Source organism: Antennarius striatus, chromosome 15 (genome assembly GCF_040054535.1).
Source record: "Antennarius striatus isolate MH-2024 chromosome 15, ASM4005453v1, whole genome shotgun sequence".
NCBI lineage: Eukaryota > Metazoa > Chordata > Actinopteri > Lophiiformes > Antennariidae > Antennarius > Antennarius striatus.
Genome location: NC_090790.1, coordinates 13,131,728 through 13,150,272, shown reverse-complemented (window position 1 = coordinate 13,150,272; position 18,545 = coordinate 13,131,728). Strand labels below are relative to the sequence as shown.

The 18,545-nt window shown below is 43.2% G+C and overlaps 1 protein-coding gene across 6 annotated transcripts in view; it reads left to right on the top strand.

Annotated features, from left to right (window-relative positions):
• Window positions 1–18,545, top strand: part of LOC137608475 (mediator of RNA polymerase II transcription subunit 13-like) — a 79,767-nt gene that overhangs the window by 57,590 nt on the left and 3,632 nt on the right. The window contains exons 5-28 of one of the 6 annotated variants that reach the window (XM_068334886.1): window positions 3,071–3,216; window positions 3,860–4,066; window positions 5,804–5,968; window positions 6,076–6,226; window positions 6,317–6,421; window positions 7,014–7,667; window positions 7,939–8,152; window positions 8,379–8,460; window positions 8,595–8,716; window positions 9,172–9,268; window positions 10,221–10,438; window positions 11,777–11,955; window positions 12,091–13,019; window positions 13,279–13,458; window positions 13,552–13,781; window positions 13,896–14,094; window positions 14,193–14,481; window positions 14,695–14,947; window positions 15,043–15,231; window positions 15,319–15,542; window positions 15,642–15,784; window positions 16,324–16,482; window positions 16,816–16,980; window positions 17,179–17,339. In XM_068334886.1, coding sequence (XP_068190987.1) covers window positions 3,071–3,216; window positions 3,860–4,066; window positions 5,804–5,968; window positions 6,076–6,226; window positions 6,317–6,421; window positions 7,014–7,667; window positions 7,939–8,152; window positions 8,379–8,460; window positions 8,595–8,716; window positions 9,172–9,268; window positions 10,221–10,438; window positions 11,777–11,955; window positions 12,091–13,019; window positions 13,279–13,458; window positions 13,552–13,781; window positions 13,896–14,094; window positions 14,193–14,481; window positions 14,695–14,947; window positions 15,043–15,231; window positions 15,319–15,542; window positions 15,642–15,784; window positions 16,324–16,482; window positions 16,816–16,980; window positions 17,179–17,339 — 5,461 coding nt within the window. Of the gene's footprint in view, window positions 1–3,070; window positions 3,217–3,859; window positions 4,067–5,803; window positions 5,969–6,075; window positions 6,233–6,316; window positions 6,422–7,013; window positions 7,668–7,938; window positions 8,153–8,378; window positions 8,461–8,594; window positions 8,717–9,171; window positions 9,269–10,220; window positions 10,439–11,776; window positions 11,956–12,090; window positions 13,020–13,278; window positions 13,459–13,551; window positions 13,782–13,895; window positions 14,095–14,192; window positions 14,482–14,694; window positions 14,948–15,042; window positions 15,232–15,318; window positions 15,543–15,641; window positions 15,785–16,323; window positions 16,483–16,815; window positions 16,981–17,178; window positions 17,340–18,545 lie in introns of all 6 variants that reach the window. The other 5 variants (XM_068334884.1, XM_068334888.1, XM_068334887.1 and 2 more) reach the window with 5 other exon arrangements.

The window sequence follows — 18,545 nt, the reverse complement described above, 5'->3', positions numbered from 1 at the left end:
GGTTGTGATGATGAAGAGGTGAAAAGACACATGTTGTCACAGGAAACCGGCAGAGATGCTTTACCTTTTTTTTTTTTTTTTTGGATACCTGTTTTCTCCCACTGGCATTCAAACGTGTGTTCAGATTTTCTTCTATAACCACAGGACTATGCATTCATTGGTGCTGTGCGTGCGTGTATCACATGAAAAGAAAAACTGTTAATGCTGTCATGTAACAGACACACATTGCACACCCACCCACACACACACACACACACACACACACGCACGCACACACACAGGTGTCACGATCTGGTCTGTGTTCTCTGACTATACATTATCTGATTGATTTCACTGTAGAATTATGCTCAGAAGCCAGCCATTAAAACTCTGATCTCATCGATATGTGTGCCGCAATTTAAGTCCACAGCACTGAATTATTCACCTCCTCCTCTTTCTCACACACTCGCCTTGCTCTCATTCCTCATTTTATACTTATCCCCCCATTCCTTGTCCTCCTAATTTCCTGTATCCTTCTTTTTTTCCCCTTTGCGTGTCAGCTTCATTCATGCATATCCTTCATTTTTTCTTTTACCACTTGTGCTCAATGTTACTGTCTCTCTTTCCACTCTTCCATTCCTCCTTTCTTCCTCCACTCGCTCTTCTTCTTCCTCTCAACCCTCTCACCCACCTGCTTCCTTCTCTCCATCTCCTCTCTCTATCTTTTTCCAGTACTGTCAGCCCGGAGGCGAGTCTCAGCCATCACTTCTCTTCATTTATTAATACCTGTACTCATACACAGCACGCACAGCTGCCTCACATCTCTGTCCACGGCTCTCCCACAAAAACGCATACACACACACACACATGCACACACACGCACAAACACACACGCCTGTGCTTCCCAACTGCACAAATGTCCCCAAGGATGCAAGAAGCGCAGTGTGTCCACACACTCACACCCGCTTACTGTGCAGAAAAATGCCCTTTGTAAAAGGACAGGGAGCATCATTCTCCCAGCTGTGTCAGCTTAGTGTTTGATGCTCTCTTTTCATATTCCTGCTTTTTTGTTGACTCCCATTTAATTGCATCATATTGCCATTTTAATTGTTGCATATTAATTTCTGCCGATATAATTTAGTTAATTTTTTTCTGACTTCACAGATTTTAATCCATCATCCTTTTCTGGACTTTGGTTTACAATTAATTTAAAGAATTAATTGCGAGAGAAAAGGTAAACAATTCTTAATCCGCTCACAGTAATTCTTGTGTAAACATCAGGTCAATAATAATCCTGTTATTTTAGGGTCTGAAAGAGTCATGATAGATAAAGAGGAGGGATGAGTAGAAGAGAAAACTCACTGCTCTTTCTCCAGAGCTGCATTTTTTACGAGGGGTCTTAAGGGACTCGTGGTTTTTCCACACACATCAGTGCTGATCAGTACACACACATCTCGTAAAAATATACAGTATAAACAGAATCATCAACACCAGCAAATAAATTGAATGGATGCTTCATTTTGTTGCCTTATGTATTCTGCGCAGTGGAAATACGCAAAGTTTAGCCAATTAGTCATTCTTCTTTTAAAGAACAGACTTTAAACCTTATTCTATCTATAAAGGTGGATTACTTATGAATCAGAATATAATTTAAACATTCATGCTTTTCAGTTGAATGGTTAATTATCCTAAATGTAAATTGACTTTTGGTGCATATGTGCCAGACAGTTAGCTTTGCTGGATCTCTTGACTTGCAGCTGTTCCAGTGAGCTTTCCTGTGCAGCTATATATAGCTATTCACATGGTGCAATGATCCAGTGAGGAGGGTTGGTTGGAGGGCAGTGACACTGACAGCATTTGAATCTTGTGTTGTATGGACGTAAATTGCGAATTCTTCTGTATGCACGTTTGTGTCGGTGCGCGCTCGTGTTTGTGTGTGTGTGTGTTTGTTTGTTGCAGGTTTATGCATTTGCAAGTGTATGCCGTTCAGCTCAGCTCCCCCGCCTCTGATTGTGCAGACCTGTGACCAACCCACCTGTTAGGAGTGTATGTTTTTCTTTTTTAGCAGGGAACATCAGGGTTTATGAAGCAGAGAAATTGGCCTCTCCTCCCTTTGGTTGCGCTCAGCGCCATCTGGAGGGCGTCGCGGTCAGTGCCGCGAGATATTTGGCTCTCTTATGACAGCGTTAAGCCCTGCTCGTGAGGGACTGGAACTGGCTATTTTATTGAATTTGATGATCCATTACAGCTCAAGTAGAGGTCCACCTCCCTCAGGGCAAAGGAGATATTGCATAGGCAGCAGGGCAATCACAAGGAGATTACAGTACCTCTTGACTTTATTGTCAGTGTGATGTAGCGCATCTGAAACCAAGGTGGCAACGAGCTTTATAGATTAAAAATATACATCAGTGAAGCCATCTTGGTAGTTAATGATGTCCAGCCTGCCCACTTGCATGTAGAATGCACTAAAGCCCCGACAGTTACTTGTGTGTGATTAAAAAAAGGAGCAATGCATGACAAACTGTGCCTGGACTGTGTAATAAAGAGAGGCACCGCATATGTAAACATGTCGTCACCACAATCAGTCATAAGCAAATGAGGATTTATACCTGCAATAAGGAGGCCGTGTGGGAAACGATGAAGATGATCAATGCAGGCAGAGTTGAGCGAGGCTTTCACAAAGACACACTCCGAGTGTGTTCTCTCTCTAAATTGGTGTTTGGAGAAAAGCTCTCATCATCTGTCAGGCCGCCGCCTGGAAAAGCAGCTCACTCACGTTGGACGTTTATTTTTCAGTTGCTCTGATTTATGGATTTCTTTAATATCAGGTTTAACATCATTAAATATAATTTTGATTCCATTCAAATTTTAATTTAATTATGTTAACAGTGGTAAAGGTAAATAGGAATGGAATTAAATGGGACAAGGAGTTTGTGCTGTTTCTGCGCACATACACACACAAACACACACACACACACACACACACACACACACACACACACACACACACACACACACACACACACACACACACACACACACATAGCGGTGTGGTATCATGGTCTAAACATTTACCATCCTCTCCCCTCAGCGAACACCTATCGTGCTCCTTCTCCTTCTTCCTCCACGGGGAGAGCAACGTGTGCACGAGTGTGGAGATCGCCCAGCACCAGCCTGCATACTATATCACAGAAAATCACATCCGCCTCGCGCAGCTCTCCATCACACCAATCCAAGGTAATGACACTGCAGAACAGAGCCGCAGTTTATACACGTTGAACAAAATAATCATTATTTTATGAGACTTAATTGTTTCAATTGAGTAACGCAAAAACTACTTGACAGATATACTTGACGAATTGCCGTGAAACTGGGTGGAGGAGCGTGGAAATGCCTCATAGATGTAACCATTGAGTCTTTGAGTAGATCCAGATAAAACAGACGTTTTTGTGCTGTAGAGTTCTTAGTGTACGTTCTCATGGTGAAAATCCCAAGCGCAGGTGTTGCATATAAATAAGGATGTAACCAGTGGGATCCTTTGGAGGGAATTCTTATCCTTGGTGGAGTTTTGCAGTCTCTGAACTTCCTGTTGCATTTATATGTGAGAGTACTCCCCTTTGGACTTCTGCAAAGTCAAAGAGAAAAATAGGAGGAAATTAGATATTTAATAGGCAAATACCTAAAAGTTGTACTTGAATTCTGTACTTGAGTAAATGAACTAAATTGCAACTCAAATAAGAAGTAAAAATCTTGATTTTATGAAGATTATTCAAGTGTTACATCAATTCTTATTAACTAAATCATGTTGCAAAGTTTAAGAGTCTAAATCTCTGTACATCTTGGCTTTACAATATAATGAATCCCTTTTATTTGTCTGCAGTGATCCTGAGTCCGTATGGCCTGAGCGGCACCCTGACAGGCCAGGCCTTCAAAATGAGCGACCCAGCAGCCCGGAAGCTGATGGAGGAATGGAGTTACTTCTACCCCATGGTACTTCAGCAGAAAGAGGGAAGAGGAGAAAGGGAAACGGAGGAAGGGAGTCAGGCTTTCCATCACAACCATCATGTGGCAGTGGAGGTCATCGTAGGTATGGAGAAATTCAGCTTGTTTGTTAGTTTGAAAGAAATGATCCCCTGTGGCAGAATTAAAGATTTTATTAAATCAAACAGACATTCGAGGGACTATAACAGCTATATATATATATTTATAAAAAAACAGCCTGCAGTGAAGTTACTCTGCTAAATCAACAGATTTTATTATATCAAGACAGACCTCTTGAGATGCATCACGCCATTTCCAAGGGGATCCCTGAACAATCCCAGCAGAGACTGAAACAGAACAGACTTGAGGATAGGCTCCGTTGTAGTAAAAAACTAGCTTATGAGTCCATTATGGCATTACCGAAAACATGTGCAATGGAATAAAAGAGGTCATGCTCACGAAACAAGTACATGATTAACAGTACTGGATCTTGTTTGACTGGTAATGTTTTTACTTGCTTTTTTCAAACGTTTTTTTTTTCATCATGTTTGTGTCTCTCACTTGAGATTTTGTCCAAACAAAGAAATATGAGCTCATACTTTATTCAAGGTGAATATTTGCCTTTATCTAAACACGAAGGGCTGAATATTTCCAGATTTTGAACATATTCCGATGAAAATTTTTAAGCATCAGTTATTTGGAACTGGTATCCATCATCCATACGTCGTTTTCTTGGAAACAAGACGACTGTCATAATCTTTTCCTCCTTGTGGGTCATTGGTCTGCTGGAGGCTATCCCAGCTGGCTATGGACAAGAAGCGGGTTACGCCCAGGACGCATCGCCATTACATCATGGGGCCACATGAAAGACAAACAACCACTCACACACACACACGCACACACACACACACACACACACACACACACACACACACACACACACACACACACACACACACACACACACACACACACACACACACACACACACACACACACACACACACACCTACAGTCAATTTGGATTGATCAGTTCACCTAAGATGCTTGCTTTAGGAGGTAGGAGAAGGATGGAGAACCTGGAGAGAACACATGCAGACACAGGGAGAACATTTAACTTTCATATCTTTACCTCTGCTGAATTAATTTTATCCTTGGGGGGTGTAGAGGCTAGGCCGAGCTTTAATCCACTGAGTTATTTCACCGCACTAACGTGAATCACGTGCTGATGCGCTTCCTGGTAATCAAAAGTTTAATACGTTATTAAATTTGTCAGTTAACTCGAACAATAGTTAACATCAAACAGCAAAACATTCAGCATCCAACGGATAATGATTCCAAGCAGAAATGTAACACGACCAACATTGGTTCGTACATCATTTAGTTCTGACAGGAGGACAACCCTGTCAATACCCTGTCATCCTCAGTACTGGCTCTAACTCAACCTGACCTGAATCGTTGGCGGTCTCAATGTTGGTGAACGTCCCCATGCTGTAAAATACATGTCGGTTTGTTCTCATTCGATCTCAAACATTCGAACTTCTGAAAATGAGTGTTTTACATCTGAGCTGGTGAAACCTGTGTTGCTAGATCAATATAGTACATTGTTTGTATTTAAGCTGTGTGCCTAATCATTGATGCTGTAAATGATAGAAGAAGAGAGGATGTGACAGGATTTAAAGTGATATTAGCATTGACGGAAGGCGTGTGAAGTTGCATTTATCGATCAGGTTATAATATCACAGTCCTGTCATTTTTAGCCATTTCATCAAAACGTGGATAAAAATGAGCAGTGTTTTTACACTTTTTCCTGTGAGTAACATCGTTATTTTTGTCTTCTTAGGTGGAGTGAGGATGACGTACCCTGCTGCTCTAGTGCTGATTGCCCAGGGGGATCTTCCGGTGGAACAGCCTCCACCTGTTCCTGCAGCTCAGGGTCTCAACAGGGAGTTAAACCACTGCAGCGTGCCGCTCACGCCGCCAACGTCGCCCCAGCAGCCCTGCTCAGGTAACAAAAGCACAAATATGTGTTCATTCTCTGTGATGCTAAGCAACCGTTACCTCTGTATAACATGTATATCCCATTCAATGCGTCTGTTCCACATGTTACCTCAGCGGACAGTGGCTTCGTGACGTCCGTCTCCAGCGTTCCCACAGCAGATAGCGCCATCGGGATCACCAGCATAAGCCCAAAGCATTCTGGGAAGAAGCTATCCTGTCAGGTCGTGCATCAGGCCTGGAGGGAGTGCTATCTCAATCAGCCTCAGTATGTGTAAGTTAAATCGCTGATTAAGTTTGTGTTGTATGATTATTATGGGATGCAGGTGAGCCTCACGGATCTGTTCACTCCCTGCAGATCGAATCAGCCGACCGACGTGACTCTGAAGACGGAAGTGCCAAACGGAGTTTCCACGTGGGACTTCAACGATCTGGGAGCCAGAGCGTCCTGCAGCTGCTCCAGGTATCAGAGCTGCACACACGCTGTTCAGTAATTCAATTCAAATTCAGTTCAAATCCAAAAATATTTGTCCCAAAGGGGCAATTGAAGGCACATAAAGCAGTACTGGTACCAAAGGACATGCAGAGTGCAAAGAGAAACAACCAGACTCAATACACAGAAAACCAACACTAACAGTAAAATACACAATAAACAGAAATGTAAATATATAAACAGGTATGTGCAGTGAGCTAATAAATATATTAAAAAAAGATAAATCATAACACTATAAAGATATCCATCAGAAACGTTTCATATTGTGGCAGCATTTTGTGTGTTGTTATGAACAGCGTAGACGGTGTAAATGTAACAGTGTAAACATAAGCAGTGTAAACATAAACAGGTATGCATAAACAGATAATACATATGAATACGTATGAAGCATCTAAAAACCCTCCCATGCTCTAGTTAAGACTTTATTCGGGGGATTTTTTTTATCTTGACAATAATCAGTTGTAGTTGTCTGAAATGGGAAATGCTCTAATAAGAGGGAAGCGGTAGTGAGATTCTCATTAGTTTTTGTTTCCGTGTTTGATTCCATTGGACTTCATTGCAGGTTGAAGCAGCAGAAACTGAATCTGACGACAGCCACCGCTGCCAACTCCCAAACCGGCGCCAACCCCACCCAGTCCTCCGGCTCATCGTTATACTCCCCCTCCGTGCTCAAACACAAAACCAGTGACAAGACGGAAAAGGCCGACAAACAGTCCAAGAGGCCAGCTACCATCCCCTTTCACCACCGCCTGTCTGCAACACAGCAGATCCCTTTAGAACAGGACTCACCAGGAGGGCCCCAGCTTGGGGGTCTTGTGACGCTGGAGCCACCCCTGGAATCTCTGGCTGCTCTTCCAAGCTGCAAGTTTCCGAAACCCCTCTCCAACGGCCGAAAAGCCCCAGAGTCGCTTCTCCATTCACCGATGTCTCCACTTCCCCCGACACTCAGCCCTCACCCCCGAGTGCGGGACGCAGAAGTTCTGGATGGACCTGTGGAGATGCCAATCTGTGCGGAAGGGGCTTCGGGACTGGTGATTGCCAGCGAGACGGCTGTCTACACAGCTCTGCTCAGGCAAAGAGAGAATGGTGCTGGCTGGTGGAGGGGCTTCAGGACTCCCAGGTCTGACAAGACTGACTTCAGGCCCGCTGAGCTCCCCTCCGATAAGTTAGAGGAGCTGAAGACAGAGACAGCCGCTGAGGGAACGCCGCTAAAAAGGTAGGAAAAGAAACAAGGGAAGTATTTTGCAAAATGCCCGGGGCCGTTTGGAGCAGAAGGCAAATATTAGCTTTAAATATATAAGATATAAAACATCACCAGCTAAAATGGAGCTTGAGTCCCTGTGTGACAAATCCAGTGAATGCACACTGGAGACGTGAGATTAGATTTAAAAAATGAAGCCAAAAGCAAGCTATGGTTTTCAGCTCGCAAGAGCACCTGCTTGGTGTTCTGATACGTCACTTCACCTCCTCCTCCTTGTCTCCTCCAGACTTTACACACAGACTCACAAGAGGTTTAAACTCTCGGAGGAGAAAGTGAAGGAACACATCCAAACTCTGGACCTGTTCCAGCAGCCAGGTGTGGAGGCGCTGCGGGAGCCAGGAGATGATCCCTATGACTTTAAGGAAGGGGATATCGAGTACACGTTCTCCACGTTCAAGCGGTTAAAGGGTCAAGGGCGAGAACCCAGCAAGAAAGTCAAGGTAGGACAACACAGAAACACTATTACAGCTTTCTCCTCATCATGTAACAAATTAGGCCTTATCATTCTGTGATGTGTAATACATGTAGGAAGACAGTAAAACGTCACCTCTGCAACGAGGATAGGTGCTAAAAAGTGCGTTCTTCAAATAATCTTTACTTGAAAGAGTCAGGAGTAAGGTTGGAAGAGGAACTTAGAATATTCTTATTTTTTTGTAATTCATCCAGCAGGGAGAAGAAATCACCACCAATGGAGCGCTGCCTGATGGGAAGGATGCTATGTCTATTTTTAACTCAGCTCCAAAATCAGGTGGGACATGACTGCTGCCATCATATATATATATATTATACACTATACGCAGTGCGGCCCATATTTCAGACTGCAGTTATTCATGGGCTTTTTCCCCCCAGCAAATATATCGAAGCACTTTTGTCTTGTTTCAGATGAATCAGGTCAGGATGACGGAGGAGCCAAAGCCAATCCTTCTCTGACGAGAGAAAAAGATCTAGTGGTCAACATCTCTGATCTCGACAACATATTTGATGAAGATGAGGAAGAGCTGGGGGTGAGGCATCATGGATTATATATAAGCGCATGTAGTGCATTTAATTTGATTTTAAGACCTGCTTCGGTCTGTAAGTTATACTGTTTAAGTACAGTAAGTAGTTTTTAATTAGCAGACCAAAAAAGTTTGATGTTGCCTTCCATGTGAAAAATCTTCTTGTTACAACAGATAAAAGTAAAGGCTGTAGTTTCAAAATGGTGTATGTGTTGAGTTTGACCCTGTGTATTTTATTCCATGTATTTCAATCCTCGTCTAAAATTCAACTTGAAAAACACTGTTTAGTTTAGAGTCAAGTAGGAAGTACTTGAAGTAGAAACACTTATAAACATGTTAAAATGTGACAGAAGTGGCTCTCCCTAGATTTTTTTGAATTCATACAGGTCGTTATCATCGTTCCATTATATTTTAGAAATGATTGTACTTAACAAACTGATCCTCTGTGTAATAATTTGCAGACTGTTTACCCTATACAGCACACCACCAAGCCTCCAGCCTCCACAGAAGATCGCCCCCTGGGGAAAGAAGGAAGAGTTGCAGTACCTTATCCATCAAGTGAGTACAGTGTCCACATACATATTCACTACATTAGTGCTATTGCAGTGGTTTTCTTTATCCCATTACCTTTGTGCAAACTACAGTATTTTCCGCACTATGAGGTGCACTGGACTATAAGGCGCACCCTCAAAAAGTTGTTTGTTTTATAATTTATTTCATATATAAGGCGCACCGGATTATAAGGCGCACACAATAAAAAATAAATAAAATTTATTTAATAAACTGCAGCGGCTGTAGTTGTGCAATCCGTCCACTAGATAGAGCCGCGCTGCTCAGGCAGTCATGATTGCATTCATGACTTCCTGACTACCTTTGAATGACCCCTTATTGTTGTCAATAAGCCATTCTGAGCCTCATCAAGGAAACCTGATCACTTGATCACTTTGCCATCTCAGAAAGAAGTTCGTCTTCGTTTATTAATTAAATATTGTTTCGATCGATCGATAGTCCAGTCGGAGGTTTTTAAGACCAATTAAGTTTAAAGTGGGTTATTTCCAACGCCAAATAGTTAATAAATACTGAGATCAGTCAGTCAGTCAAACTTTATTAATAGAATTGTTGAAAGTTCCTTATGTTTTGCTACGTAATCACCGGTGCTCCTACAGTCTGCTCTACCTCTGAGCAGCTCAGTTAGAGCCGGGACTTGGGTGACGCCCCTTGACTACCGTTGTTAGGGGGCGTAGGCCCGAGTGCCTTGTGAGGGTGCGCCTCTGGTGGCGGAGTGCGGCATGACTGGCGGCCAGACTGCCGGCTTTTTTTCAGCGATCATGTTTTTAACCAATATTAATATGAATATTAATCCATATATAAGACGCACCGGATTATGAGGCGCACCACGGGTTTATGAGAAAATCTTAGGCTTTTAGGTGCGCCATATAGTGCGGAAAATACGGTACATTTTCCCCCTCTTCCTCTCTCCATCTCTATCTCTACCTCTGTCTCCTTTCAGCAGTAGCAGACCTCCAGCGGATGTTTCCCACGCCTCCTTCTTTAGAGCAGCATCCAGCCTTCTCGCCCATCATGACATATCGCGACACCCCGAGCCAAGAGCCGCCCGCGCCCAGCGGAGCAGCCGATCACCTGCCGTCATTTACCTCCACCCAGTTTACAGAATACAGGATGGAGATTGAGGAGGGGATGTCAAGCCCCCGGCAGGAGGATATTAAGGTGAGAGTCGGAATCGATGTCTGGTTAATAACACATGTATGGGCAGGTATAGATATACTCTCGTGAAGGACTTGTGTGACTGGCAGGTGGTCCCGCTCTCGTATCACATTGAAATTACATCGCTCATACCTGTAGCACGCTAATTAGTTGTGTCTGTGTTATGAGTCAGACATCTGCACAGACTGCAGGCTCTGTGAGCTCATAATTATAGCAGAAGGCTCTAAGTGGCCGTCATTCATTGCATCTACATGTTAACACAAAGACCAGCTTCTTCAATTACAAGTATTTCTAATCCAACTCAATTCCTTAAATATGCGCACAGGATTAAAGGGCTCACTTCAGCTTTGGTATTGACTGGATCAAAGTAAGTTAATGACAACAGAGTGTTAGCTCCAGATGTAATAGATTTTATTGCACCACAGCCTTTATATTTATAGAGTGTGATGTTGTGTATAATCGACTTGCATTCAGCTGGGATTGATGTTGGGACTATAATCTTTTCCAGATTTCTTTAAACTAACAGGAATTAAAGATTTCTCTGTAATAAACAGAATTAGAAGAGAGGCTAAAGTGGACACGTGATCATTAAAATGGAGTATTGAAGAGTATATAAATATTGTTACAGATTTTTGCTGTCTTTAACAAGTAATATGGTTTGGATTGTCTCTGTCCAGCATACCAGACATTCATCATTCCAACTCAGAATAGAAAACACTCAGATCTCCATTACTTCTGCCAACAGCTCTTCTATGCTTATTTCACTTATGTCAAAAAACAAATGTTAGAAAATTGTAGAGTATAATAAATAATGACAATTTCAAATCTAATGATGAAATATAACATGAAGTTGACAGAGTGTCTGTACATCCTTCTTTTGTTTTGACTGAATTTAGTTATACCCCTCCAATACTACTAAGATATTTTCCATCAGAATTTAATCATCAAAGGAAACTTCATTTTTCCTTACCAGGAGGTTGATTACTGATAGTTTATCAATATAACCAAAAGGCTAATTTGCTTATTTGTCTGTGCCATAGGTCACTGTTCTCTGTCTTTTAGGGAGTTTTATTGGCAAGAAAAAAAACATACAATATTTCCATACTTGTCCCTTAATAGAGTTTTTATCAGTAAAATCTCTGGAGGCAATCCACCATGATTGTCTCATATATTACACATAACTCCAGTAAAGTGTGTAACCTAAGTTACTGAAACATGCATATGTTGTGATTTCTACCATAGAATGTCCATCACACAGTTTGACCATTTGACCATGACATACATGTCTGTTTCATTACCAAACAATAAACACATATTAATCTGTTATGTCTCCTCTTGCAGCCACAGATAAGCTCCTCCATGTTTGCTCCGCTGACCTGCTTACCCAGTCAGAATCTACCGCCTCTCAAGCTTCCTGAGCAGTGCTACTATCGCCCATCCTGGTCCCTCCTGCCTAAGATGGAGCATTTCCCAACAGTTATGCATCCCCAGAATAACACTTTAATCAGAGATGGATACATGTGAGTAGCTAACAACTTTATTTGTGAAGATTTTGATGCTTCTCTTTTAAGTTTTTTACTCGGTCTGACTGCAGAATTTGTATTGATGACAGATTGCCCGCTTTTATTTTATCATGATTTGTGTGTGTTTTTCAGAAACACCCCCAGTGTCAACACCCTCACCGACCAGGACTATGGTCAGATGAGCGCCACCACTGCCTCAGTTAGCACCACTGCTGGGATCCTCCCTTCTCCTGCCACCCCCCGCTTCTCCGTACCCACTCCACGAACACCTCGCACCCCACGGGGTATCAATGCTGCAAGCTCTGGTCAGGGTTCGGTTAAGCAGGATGGTACCGAGCTCAGTTCCCCGGTCTCCACGCCCTCCACCAGCATGCATCTGAGCTCCGTGGAGCCCCTAGCCCGACCCGGCCCATCTCTGCCTGAGGCCCACAGTCTGTACGCTGTCCTCCTTCTTTCCGACTCGGTCCTCAACGTCTTCAAGGATCGCAACTTTGACAGCTGTTGTATTTGTGCCTGTAATATGAATGTCAAAGGAGCTGATGTCGGGGTGTACATCCCTGATTCCACCTGTGAGGATCAGTACCGCTGTATGTGTGGCTTCAGCGCCATTGTGAACAGGCTGCTGGCCCACGGCACAGGCCTTTTCCTAGAGGATGAGCTGGATATTTTCGGCCGGACTTCCGAGGTAGGCCGGGCCGCTGAAAGACGATTGGCTCTTTGTCGGCGGGATCCAACTATGGGCGACCCCAGGGCCAAAAGGCCACAGGATGCATCCCCTGCTTCTCCATCAGTCATGATCCTCCTGCAAGAACAGTGTTCCCAACCCATTTCCTCCCTGGCATCACTGCATCTCCCCCTCAGCTGTTCTTGCCATGGCCGCCAGGGGGTATTGCTCCAAAGCTGGATGTCTGAAAAGCAGTGGGCTGATGGGAGTGATTCCTGTGTGGAGTGTTACAACGCTTTGGAACAGGGGCTGCAGTACGTGGATAATCCCAACGGAGGGAAAGTAGATCCAGCTGTTGTTAGAAGTACCGCCCTTCACTCCTGGCCTCACACAAATGGTAAGAAGCTTCATTTGGTTAAGAAAATATGACATAACTTGTTGCAAATTTGAAAAATTTATTAAAGTAGGCAACATAAAAGTTCAGAAAGATTTTGGAGGAGTATATTATTTTTCTGTATACCCTCCTGCGTTTCTGTTCTACACTATGTATTGATTACTTTTGATATGTGTGCATTTGTTTCTTTTGGATCATGTGAACATCTGTGTCATTGTGTTTGTGTGTTTTTCTTCCCCCCCTGTCTCCCAAATTTCCACAGTGGTGGATATGAACATGCTGTCATCCCAGGATATGGTTCGCATGCTGCTTTCTCTGCAGCCTTTCCTACAAGACGCCATTCAGAAAAAGAGAACCGGACGGACTTGGGAAAACATCCAGCATGTTCAGGGTCCACTCACCTGGCAGCAGTTCCATAAGATGGCTGGGAGAGGATCCTATGGTGAGCTCACACTGTCCTGACTTTTCTACTGAGCAATTTTTGAATGTGAGGAAGTTGTTGATTAGCTAAGGATGTTGTCTCTTGTCGTTGAAGGATCGGAGGAGTCTCCAGAGCCCTTACCCATCCCCACAGTGTTACTGGGCTACGACCGTGATCGGGACTTCCTGGCGTTGTCCCCTTTGGCATTACCCTTCTGGGAGAAGTTACTACTTGAGCCTTATGGGGGGCAGCGGGATGTAGCATATTTGGTGGTGTGTCCCAACAGCCCCTCTTTATTGGCTGCAGCCCAGGCCTTCTTTCAGGAGCTCAGCGCTGTATATGAGGTAGAAGATAAGATTCCCATTCAGACGCATGGTAGAATTTCAACATATATTGTAAATGTACAATATAGGTTTTGTAAAGACATTTTGAAGAGTAATGCTGTCTGAAATTTCTAGACATGCCGCTTGGGGAAGCACCGTCCTCTGGCCAAGGTGTCCAGGGATGGAATCGTACGCGTGGGTGAAGAAGTGGAGCCGGAAAAGCTGGAGGAGCTGGATGTGGATCAGTGGCTGACTGGACCCTGGGCTGGACAGCAACACAACGTCAACCTCTGCAAACTAAAACACTATGCTTACACCTGCAAGAAACAACTTGGTGAGAATGTAGAAACCTTCTAATGTTAAGTAATCTAATCTAATCTGAATAAAATATATCATAGACTTCTTCTTTTTAAAAAATTCTTTTAAATGCAGGTCCCCAGCTATCGACCCTACATTTGGACAGCAGTCTGCTCTTGCCTCCCAAAGTCCCACCTCCCTCAAACGCCACATCCTCAGCCCAACTGGCCTCTTCGGGGCAGCCTCAAGCATGGGGTCCCGATGGTGAACAAGTACCAGGGGCCCCCAGTTCAGGAAACGCTCTGACACCGAGTGGAGTGACGTCAAACCAGACCGGGGAATCCACCCAAGGAGTTCCCAATGATCCCACGGGGCCTTCCAGTACCACACCACCCACCAACACACCAGCAGAAACCCCTGATCTGTAAGACCCAAATTAACACTGCTGTTATTTCAAACCATGCAACACATACTTTAACTAAAAGAATTGAAATACTTCTAACTATGTCATTCTATGTTTCATTATTCTATCACGTTTTATCTTGTGAAGCACTTTGAGTTGCATTTTTTATGTATGAAAAGTGCAATGTAAATAAACTTTGATTTGATTTGATTAAACTTCGCTGCTCTCTTTCAGTACCTCGGAGCAATCTAGAATTGGCATCCCAACTGTCGCTGACTCTATGGACAGCCACACCAACCCACCAGCAATTGTTATTTACATAGTGGATGCTTTTCTTAGCTCAAATGGAGCAGGAAATGAAGGTGGGGAGGAAGAAGAGAGTGATGAGGTGGAGACAGGTAGCATATGGCTTCTAGGGCTCCTCCGTTGCTACACAGAGATGCTGCAGACGTTGCCAGAGGCGACAAGACCAGCGCTGGTGCTACAGGTAAGAAGATACTGAGATCCACAGTGGGTAGCATTCAATAGAATCCATTTTTTCTGTCTTGAACATTTCTATCTATCTTAATATTTTTTACCCAGGTGGTGCCGTGCCAGTATCTCCTCCAGCCGGCCAGTGGGGAGAGCCATTTGTATCTGCAGCAGCTGCGATCCCTGGCTTTCTCCTGTTACTCCCAATGCAGACGTCTGCTGCCCCAACAAACACACATCAAGTCCCTGACCGGCTTCGGACCCGTGTCCACTGCCAACTCCGTACTGAAGGATCCAGAGGTAGGCTGTAAATTTCACAAGCTTGATTTAGTTCTGAGTTTTTTTCTTTCACTGGGCCTGTGATAATTGAATTCTTTGGTCTTCCAGCACCCCAATCCTGTGCAGCTTTACTCTCCCCCGTTCATTCTTGGTCCAACCCGTCCCAAACAGCCAGAACAGGGGGAGATATGGGCAGAGATCCCTCCCAAATACAATGTGCTTTATGTTGGATACTGTCTATCACATGACCAGCGTTGGATTCTGGTGTCCTGCACTGACCAGCAGGGGGAGCTGCTGGAGACAAGCATTATCAATGTTGACGTACCCAACAGGTCTGGAGAACTTTCTTTAGCTTGTAATTCTATATTTGTTTTTCTAGTGTGTGGATAAAATTTAAAATCATCCACACTTTTCATTGGTGTTCACTACAGAGCACGGCGGCCCAAGGTTTCGGCCCGGAAGATGGGACTTCAGAAGTTGTGGGAATGGTGTATCGGTCTCATACAGATGACCTCATTGCCTTGGAGGATTGTGATTGGTCGATTAGGCAGATTGGGCCATGGGGAGCTAAAAGGTAAGTGAAAAAAAACAACAGGATATACCAATACCTGTTTTTTTAAAATTTCTTTTGTATTTATTCATTCATTCATCTTCTTGACCCGCCCTTTTTGTTATTGCGGGTCATGGGGTGCTGGAGCTTGTCCCATCTGGCTGGGGGCGTGAGGCAGGGGACACTCTGGGCATGATGCCAGTGCGGTTATTTTGTATTTAATGAAGATAAAACAGTATAAACACCATAATAATTTTGTGTGATTTTATCATATTCTAAAAAAGCCAACATTCGTGTATTTTATCTAGAAACACTTGTACAGAATAGTGTGAATGTATCGTCTTTCAACTCTAATTCATCTTTCCATTCAATAACTGATTTGATTTCACTCTTTACTTACCTCATGAAAATGAAAAATTAACTCAAACACATACCTTGTCTATCTGTCTCTATTTTTCGTCTGTTTTGGTCTTATTTTCTCTTAAAAAATTGAGATATTGGAACAGTCAATGTAAACTGGATAGTGATGAGTTTATCATATGACCATTATCCCCCTTATCTAGACTGGAGCTCCCTCCTCGGGGAGCATTCCCTCCATTCAGTGGGACGCCAGCTGAGGGAGGCATGTCGAATGTGTGGGATCTCAGCTGCTGACTCCCCCACGATCCTCAGCGCCTGCCTGGTCGCCATGGAGCCGCAGGGCTCCCTCGTGGTCATGCCGGGTTAGTAGCCTCTTTATCCACTGTTGTAGGATGACAGTTACATATTAATAACTGAGACAGCCGTCATGTTCGTGGTTATGGTGGTTATCACGTTGTCTGTTGTAGTCCACTTGAATTCTGTTTCGTACTTCATATTCACATGGACTTAATTAACAGAAAAAATCAAAGAAATACATCTTGAAATCATTTTAAGACATTTTTCTTACATTAATGTATCGTTATTCTGTCAAACACATCTGGATTATTTATATTTTATAGCTATTTTCATCATATTTTTGTGAGTCTAAACAGAAACCTCTCATTTACTTTGTTTTTCTGTGTGTTTTTGTCCAGATGCGGTAACCATGGGTTCGGTGTTCGGCCGCAGCACTGCTTTGAACTTGCAGACATCGCAGCTAAACACTCCTCAGGATGCTTCCTGTACACACATTCTGGTCTTTCCAACTTCTGCGACCACCCAGTTGGCGCCCAGCTCCTATCCCACTGAGGACAATAATGGTGAGAACCAGCAGAACAACACATACTATAGTTATTATATCTTTAGACAGAAATAAAAACTAATATAAGTCAGAAATGGTTGACGTCTTTGTGTTAAAATATCAGTCACGGATGATTCGTGGATATTCTGTCATAGATATGAACCCTAGTGAGAATATTTATTGGTGCTAATGTTTTCATCGCCGCCGCTTCTCTCAGATGACATGTTCGACCTGCCCTTTCCTGATGAACTGGAGAATGACATTGGCCATGACATGATGCTGATCACAGGGAACCTCCACCCTTCTCCCAACACCTCTCCCGTGCCCTCGCCTGGCTCGCCCTCCTTGGGAATGGGATCACATTTCCAGCACACCAAGGTGAGTCAGTAACAAGGGAGGAAAATCATTCTATGGGTTTTTTGGAGCACAATGAGGAAAGAAACCTCAAAATCAACCTTAAAGGTCCCATATTATGCTTTTTTTAATTCATGTCATTCAGCTGCCAGATGTCCAACTACACTGTATATGAAATGTCTTGCCCCAAAGTGATCTGTGGTCCTCAATATCTTTGATTGAATATTTATAAAATCGGTTCTTCCCCCAAAACGTATTTTGCTCTTATTTTTCTTGTGTTTGTCTTTCTTGTTAATAACTTGATTTCTGACTCCGTTGTTCATGTATGTAAACACAACATGGGCTGATCCTTTTGACCTGTCCAATCACAGAGCGCCGTTTGTGACGTAACAAAGGGCAAACTCTAGCAAAATCCAATCATTTTGATTCGGTCCGGGCCATGAATTCCTAAAAATCCGAACACTTATTGATGTAGGAAGCGTTTGTTCACCAGATTCTAGGAGTTGGTCGGGTTAGGGAGGACCATCATGTATAGGTAGAGACCTGAAAAAATGTGATTTTCATAATAGGAGCTTCTTAAGCAATTGAAAAATTATCATTTACTTTGCTATAAACATCACAGAGAGACGTTTGGTTATACTGAGGCACATCTAAATATATCCTGATGACGTTTCTCTTCAGGTTCATATTTGATCTTGCACTCCAAAGCATGCGAGCTTCCCTTCAGCAGTCTTTTCTGACAGTCAACACTATATATTATCAAATGAGAATCAGAGTTTGACTTTTGCCAAGTATAATTGATGGAAAAGAATTTGTCTTGGAGGCACGGAGGCAGAGATGTGTTGACAGACTGTATCGCTGCATATGTCATTTGGTACTGACAAACTGTGGGAACAGCTGAAGTGCAGCTATTCGACAGTAAGTGATAGGTTATACTGTGGCACGTATTTAAATTATTGCTGCGTGCATGCATTTATTTTGTTCCTTTAGTAATAGTTTCTAATTTTCTTGTAGCCTAAACTGAGCAGCATGATGGCGTCAAGTGCTGTACATACCTATTAAGGTCTACACCCCCCCCCAAAAAAAATCAAAATCAAAGTCGTCAAAAACACAGCTAAAACCTGTACACAGAAAATTTTTTCCCAACATTTTCTTCATTAGCTTTGTCAGGTTTGCTTATTCTGAATTTGATGGTAGCATCAACTTTCAAACAAGATGGGACAGGTGCTG